Source organism: Drosophila ficusphila, unplaced genomic scaffold (assembly GCF_018152265.1).
Source record: "Drosophila ficusphila isolate 14025-0441.05 unplaced genomic scaffold, ASM1815226v1 contig_197, whole genome shotgun sequence".
In the NCBI taxonomy this organism is placed as follows: Eukaryota; Metazoa; Arthropoda; class Insecta; order Diptera; family Drosophilidae; genus Drosophila; species Drosophila ficusphila.
The window spans coordinates 8,801,193-8,808,267 of NW_025064091.1; the positions used below are offsets into that span (position 1 = coordinate 8,801,193).

The following is a 7,075-nucleotide window of genomic DNA, read 5'->3' on the forward strand; positions in this document are numbered from 1 at the left end:
CCGTCTGCCAGGATAATCGATACGCACAAGTACACAGACACACACACAAACAAACACACACACACAAACAGAGAGAGTCCCGAACAGGATGGCACATTACGGGGTCTCTTAAAGGATTGGGTTCAGCCGGAGCCAGGAATTCGGTCCAATCGCAGTTAAAGTGCTGCGATCAACGTGGCGTATACTTAATATCGCACTAGGCGCCTCTTCAGACATTTGCGCCCATCCTGGAGTTTAAAATAAACACTGGCTGCTAGCCGAAGGATAAGAACACTGTTGATTCATAGGAATCAAGGAGTGTGCAAATTACCTTCGTTTTCATTTAAGAAGATGTTATTACTTTTGATGACACACTGTATTGATTTGGATAATACTGGAGAAATCAAGCTGATATTGAATAATTAGTTAAAGACTACGAAGTGCAAGCAACAAATAAATATTTGATAACTGTTAAACTTTAAATTGTAAGGTACTAACTTACAGTTGAGTTTTGTTCTGTTTGTGATAAAAGTTTAAAGTCGAAACAAACTATATGCCCATACATTAAATAGTTTTAAAAAGTGTGGACTTATGTGTAAATATTTATATATCTATCAAATACGGAATACCCTTTAACTCAACGTTTTACAGGAGAAGACGTAAGAAGATATATTCCTAACATTTTTAAATCTGTACATCCAAACATAAATTTATTTATTTGTACTTAAAAACAATTTCTTTTTGTATTGTATTTGCTTTTCAAAATTTATGCATAACGATCTCAGAACCCCACGAATTATTTATCTATATATATTTGGCAGGCGCATTTTAATGTTCTGACTTTTTTTTATTTTTTCAAACCCAAATTTAATCAGTTGATTCTCGAAAAAAAGTGGAAGCGGGACGATGGAGCGACTGCGAAGCAGCCACAGCCGCGAAGTGCGGATAGGGAACTACAAGGTGATCCGGAAGATCGGCTGCGGGTCTTTCGGCGACATTTACCTGGGCATCTACATCCACAGCGGGGAGCGGGTGGCCATCAAGGTGGAGAGCTCCAAGGTGCGGCATCCGCAGTTGAATTACGAAAGGCGATTGTACAGAGCACTGAGGCCCGCGCCTGGATTGCCGAGGATCAGGTACTTCCACAAGGAGCAGCACTACCAGGCGATGGTGATGGACCTGCTGGGCCCTTCGCTCGAGAGGCTCTTCCAGTTCTGCGAACGGGCCTTCACCATCAAGACGGTTCTCCTGCTGGCGGAGCAGATGTTGCGCCGCGTGGAGTACGTTCATGGGAGGGGATTCCTCCACCGGGACATCAAGCCGGACAACTTCCTCATGGGCCTGGGCACCATGTCCAAGCAGGTGTACCTCATTGACTTCGGCCTGGCCAAGAAGTTCATGGACATAACGACCAATGTGCACATCCCGTATCGCGAGGAGCGTCCTTTGACGGGAACCGCTCGTTATGCCTCCATTTGCGTTCATGCCGGAGTGGAGTCCTCTCGCAGGGACGACATGGTGGCCGTGGGCTATGTCCTCATGTACTTCAACAGGGGCTCACTGCCGTGGCAGGATCTGAAGGCCTCTACGAAGCAGCAGAAGTACGAGCGCATCCACGAGAAGAAGATCTCGGTGAGCATCGAGGTCCTGTGCGAAGGATTCCCCTGCGAGTTCACCATGTACTTGAACTACTGCCGCGGAATGGGCTTCTACGAGAAGCCCAAGTACGACACCATCTGCAGGATGTTCAGGATGCTGCGGAACGGCTTGAACCTTCGGCCGGGACTCATTTACGACTGGGACATGCTGATGATGAAGTTCCACAACACCCAGATAAATCCCGGAATCGGAAAGAGGGTTTTCCCCCGAAGGCGGAGGAGGACGAGGGACGCAGCGGGGAGCCGATCCTCAAGGACGAAAAGTGCAACTACTGGCCATGAAAATCAAGTCCTTGAATAGGTTGTCTAGCTTCAGATAAAATATGTAAATTCTTAGTTAATCCAAATTATTGATTTCTCCATTTCAACTGAGAAGTAACATAGGCTAAATAAACATATAGTATTGTCTAATTTTTTAAAGCAAATGTAGTCCTTTTAAAATCTATCAATATTAAATCAAAGTTAAGGGCAATTTTAATCGGTATTGGAATATATGTATGTATAAATGGTTTTAAAGGAAAAACAAACATTTTTAGAGTTATTTTGTTATAAAATAAATGTGATAACTAAAGGTGGTTGTATCTAGAAAACTAACTTACTCAAATTTGAGCATATAATAACTAGTGATTTATCTTCATTTCTTCTCTAGAGATATTTCCGCTTTACTTTCCACCCACCTCAACGTCGTCACCTCGAATTAATCCCGTGGAAAAGTTTCCCTTTTGGCCAAACGCATGCTATGCAAATCGAAGAGATGGGCTTTTCTTCGCAACTCGAAACCATCAACTGTTGCCTTTTGTTTACGCACTGGGGGGGAACTGGAAAGCTGGGAAAGCAGGAAAGTGGGAAAGCGGGAAAGTGGGAAAGCGGGAAAGTGGGAAACAGTGATTTGAAGAGTGGACACACAGATGGATGGCGATGGCAAGTAAAATCAGAATCGGAATCCCATTTTTCTGTAGTCTCTGCAAACAGATTGGGCGTGTGGCATGTGGCATGTGGCAAGCAGGCCCTCCCCCTCGGCTAATAAAAGTGGCTCGGTTTTTCCAATTCGAGAGGCGACAACGATGGTCACGCCCACTTTTTGAGCGAATTGTGGGCGGTGGGCGGTAGATGGGTGGTGAATGGTGGTACAGTGGCAGTCCGACAAATAGAGCAATTTAAATTGGAACGTGATTATGCAAACGTTTGCACAGCTTAACTCAAGTGCCGCTCCGTGCCGCTCGGCCAGTTGGCCAGTTGCCGCTGCTCACACATGGCCAAAAGTGGTGCAGAGTGGTGCCGAGTGCCCGGCAGAGTGGTGCAGAGTGGGAGGAGCGGGCAGAAACAACAACAAAAAAACAAGAAAAACAGGCTGAAAAACAGAAGGAACCACCATCCGCACTGCATTACAAGTCTTGAATCAATTTTTAAGGCCAGCCGGCCACCGCACAAAAATCCATCTAAGTGCATCGTGTCTGGCTTACACTTCTACCACTTTGGCCCCTCCATCGGCGAAAGATACTGAATGGCATCTGGCCGATTCGCGATGCTCCAAGGGCCTCGATTAACAGCGGAATCCACTCCGCTTCTAATTAGCTAGTTGGTCGCGCCATTAATGAATTGTCTAGACTTGACTTTGGTTTAATTCAAATGCTTTGTTGTAAGCAGGGTGAAGTTTAAATCTAATTAGTTTAGCAATCGAGTCGAAATTAGAGCTTAAAAATGATAGAATATATAAACTATTTTTCCTCATGTTTTTTTTATTTGAAATGGGCTTGAAATATTACTGACTTAACTTTTTTAACTGGCAGGAACTGTAGTATACTCAATTTCTTTTTTCCTTCAAATAAAAGTAGTTCAATCCAATTAAAAACAACAGTTTTGTTTTGATTATGAAAGAAACTTTTTTTATAAATTATTTTTGTACATTAAATAATTATAATTAAAAGTGGTTTACAATTTAATTTTTTTTTTATTTCAAGGTTGAGTCTTTTTTAAATGACCTTTTGGTACGTAAACTAAAAAAAGGGCTTTGTGTATATTTGTATATTTATATGTATAATTAAAATTCAAACAAAGGTAACAAGTCCTTTAAAATCTTTTTATAAGAAGTTTTTTTTATTTCTTTCATATCTATTTTTTTTAATGTGGGATACTATTTTGATTTAGACAAAAAAAAAACAATCTTTTGATACATTCTAAGCCTAAGATATGTTCAACAATATGTAAAATATCAAAGAGAGCCTTTGGTAAAAGCTAATGCAGCCGCTCCATCCAGCGGCGCAGTCTGCCACCCAAGTGTCCCGATATAAATTCCAGGATAAATATCCCGGTGGCCAGGATATTCACCCAAACGTAGAACCGACAGGCGCCGTCCATTATCTTCATGGTGATCTGGGGCAGGAGGTCGGGATCGTTGGCGGCCACCTCCGACTTGTCCATGTGCTGCAGATACCTCCGTTCGATGTGGGCCATCACCCCGGCACTCAGGAGCTGCTTTATCTTGCGATTGACGGGGGCGCGAAGGAAGGACCTCCGCTGAAAGTAGATGACCAGCTGGTAGGAGTAGATCGGCTTGCGAATGAAGGTCAGGGTGCTGGTGTTCCTGTGCTTGTGGTTCCAGTAGGCCAGGTTGCTCACCAGCGAGATCGTGGTGAGCCTTTCGCCAGGAGGTGACCTCTGAACCCGTTCGAATCGAGCGGAAAAGGACTCTCCAAGGCGACGGGTGAGTTCCAGGGGATAGAAATCATGGTAACCATTAGATATCAAAGTATAGTTATCCGCGATTAGGCCACTGAGATCCCCGGGCAGAGGACGATGGTGCGAAAGGCGAAGGACATTAAACAATCGAGCCTGGTAGGCACACCTCAGCACCAAAGTGAGTAAAAGCCAACTGGCCAACAGATAGCGAGGGAAACCCGTTCCGGGCATCCTTTGAGTGGGAACCGGATTGCCCACAATCACCAGGACAATGTTCTCCAGTGAGTGGCTCAATCCCAATCGAAATCTCAGAATACAGGTAACAAGTATCGCCAGCAGAAAGATAATGATGATAACGCCCCACACTTTCCCCCGAAAGGGCAGGATCAACGGCCCAAAGCGACCCAAGTACCGATCCCTACGGACCACCATCACAAAGTGGCTCTGGTGGAAAACCGTCGACTTCGAGAACTGCCACCGCCGCCTGTCCGATCCACTCAAGCCACCGATGGCCATCGAAACGCTATTATCCGCCAGCTGAAACAAAAATAACGCAGTTAAGGTTCCAATAAAAAAACAAGCTAATGATTATTGTTAGATAATATTACATTTTTAAATGTAGACTAAGCAAAAAGAACATTTTAAAAAATATTGCCAATGAATAATGTTTCTTACATATATCCACAAATAAAAAAGGTACTCAAAATCAACAAATTTTAAAGACGTTTTATGGTTTATAAAAAGGGTTTGGCAATATTTGAAATCTTTATCAATTAAAAATGTTGAAAAATAATTTATATCTAACCATATAAAATTAAGTCTTTTATCATAAGTAATATATAATTATAGGCTTACAGGCTTAACAAAATCATTTTTGGGCTTTTAGTTTTATGTGCCATATTTCTTAAATTGTTATAGTTATTTTAAATATAAACAAGTTAAAATATTAATATTTTTTTATTAATACTTTAATATTTAAAATTGTTTTTTGTTTGAACTAGTTAAGTTCAGTAAGTGGGTAAATCAACTTTGAATTCTTCCATTTCAGTTTCAATAAGTATCTTCTAAATTAGTTAATGATTTTCTATAGGCTTTTTAAACTCACCTGCGCAAAGCAGCCGGAGACGTTGCCCTCCCCAAAGATCTGGCTGGGTTCGTGGGGCATGTAGAGCTCGATCTTGAAGCGAAGGGCCTTGGCCAGCAGCTGGAGGAGATCCCAGTCGATCCCAGCGACATCCTCGGCGGGAATGGACACGTTGCTGGGCAGGGGATTCTTCTTCCGCTTGTAGATGAAGTGCGGCGGCAGGTGGTTGGCACCCACCTTCAGCACACAGTCGCCCAGGTGGCCATGTCGCACGGGATACAGCTCGGTCATTTCCTCCAGCGGCTGTCCGGTCATCCCGTCGAAGTGGCCAATCTGCCGCACCCTGATTCCCGGCGAGCAGTTGGCCTTGAAGAGCTTGTAGCCGTAGGTGGCCACCGTTCCGTTCTCCATTTGGGCCACCACCACCACATTGAGGAATCCCAGTCGAAGATTGAGGCTCACAACTTTCCTGACGGTCGCCTCCACGGCCTCGGGCTTCTGCAGCTCGGTCACCACAACTATGCAGAAGAACTCGCGCTCCATCCACTCGTCGGGGAAGTAGAAGAACTGAACCCTGCCAAAACAGTTTTGGGAAATACACAAAGATTATGAGTTCCAGTTTCAGAGGTAATAAAGAGAAGGGAAATACAATGAAATGAATGAATATTTTGGTTCTAAAAGTAAGAATAATGGTAAAAATATCAGTTCAGGGTTAAGTCTTAAGTCATTAATATCTTTATAGACTATCTATTAAATATTTACTAATTTGAATGCTTAAAAAAAGAAGAGCACAAGAACTCATAAAGCAAATACATAAAATTCTATTTAAAATGTATTCAAACCTAATTTTTAAATTATAATTTAACTATTAATACAGATAAATAGAATATTTTTTTAAGGCTAAATAAATGTTAGTAAATAAATCGAATTAAATTATTCCAAAAATAAAGAGAAAAGGACAAATTACTCAAAGGCGGTGTGGTTGTTGACCACCAATAGTGTGTAGTCCCAGGTGGTCTGCTCCGGCTTCTCCTCGGGCAGCAGGACACTGAGATTGGGGGCGATGCTCTGCAGGACCTGGTCGATGAGCAGTTGCTGCCGGTGGACCATCTCATAATGACACTCATCGCAGGCCTGGCGGACTACCAGCGTGTTGATCCTCCTGGCGATGTAGCTGTTTATCAGATAACTAGTGGCGTTCGCCAGAAGTCCGGTGTGGTGCTCATCTTTTGGATTTCCCATCTGCGCGATGAGAAGCTCCTTTCCATGTTTTTGTTCCTGACCCCGAACCAAAATCCCTGGCAGAAGGCAGCCGGAAAACAGCCAAAGGATTGCGAGCCGCATGACTGAATGCCAGGAATAGAATTGGAATTCGGACATTGAGTGCCAGGACGTCTGCGAAGTGCTATTTAAGTAATTGGTGATTGCACACAGTCCTGATAATTGCTGATAGTCCTCAGATTCCAATATCGATTAGCCATAATCCATATTAATAAACACATTCGTGTGCAAACACCTTTGGCCATGTCCTTGTGGCAAAAAATGATACACTGAAATTCACTGAAATAATAATATTATTAGATGTGTTTTCAGCGAAACAAAAAGAAACTGGTTATGTCAGCAAAACAAGAACTCCAGAAAAAATCATTTGATAATATTTTTTGTTTAAATTGGT

The 7,075-nt window shown here is 42.8% G+C and overlaps 2 protein-coding genes across 2 annotated transcripts; one reads left to right on the top strand and one right to left on the bottom strand.

The window, feature by feature from the left end:
- Positions 1–793: 793 nt before the first annotated feature.
- Positions 794–2,062, top strand: LOC108101966 (casein kinase I). Its single transcript, XM_017206548.2, is given in 2 exon segments — positions 794–1,834; positions 1,837–2,062. Coding segments are annotated over 2 exon segments (1,032 nt in total). The 5' UTR covers positions 794–885; the 3' UTR covers positions 1,920–2,062.
- Positions 2,063–3,872: 1,810 nt separating this feature from the next.
- Positions 3,873–6,744, bottom strand: LOC108101967. The gene is made up of 3 exons (XM_017206549.1): positions 6,368–6,744; positions 5,422–5,974; positions 3,873–4,853 (listed from the first exon to the last, which is right to left on the bottom strand). The coding sequence occupies exons 1-3, from the start codon at positions 6,742–6,744 to the stop codon at positions 3,873–3,875; spliced, it is 1,911 nt and encodes a 636-aa protein (XP_017062038.1).
- Between the last annotated feature and the right edge of the window lie 331 nt (positions 6,745–7,075).

Coding starts and splice junctions, on each gene's coding strand:
- LOC108101967 (XM_017206549.1), bottom strand. CDS start 6,744: ATGCGGCTCGCAATCCTTTGGCTGTTTTCCGGCTGCCTTCTGCCAGGG. Junction 5,975..6,367: donor AACAACCACACCGCCTTTGA/GTAATTTGTCCT, acceptor CTGTTTTGGCAG/GGTTCAGTTCTTCTACTTCC. Junction 4,854..5,421: donor TCTCCGGCTGCTTTGCGCAG/GTGAGTTTAAAA, acceptor TTTTTGTTTCAG/CTGGCGGATAATAGCGTTTC.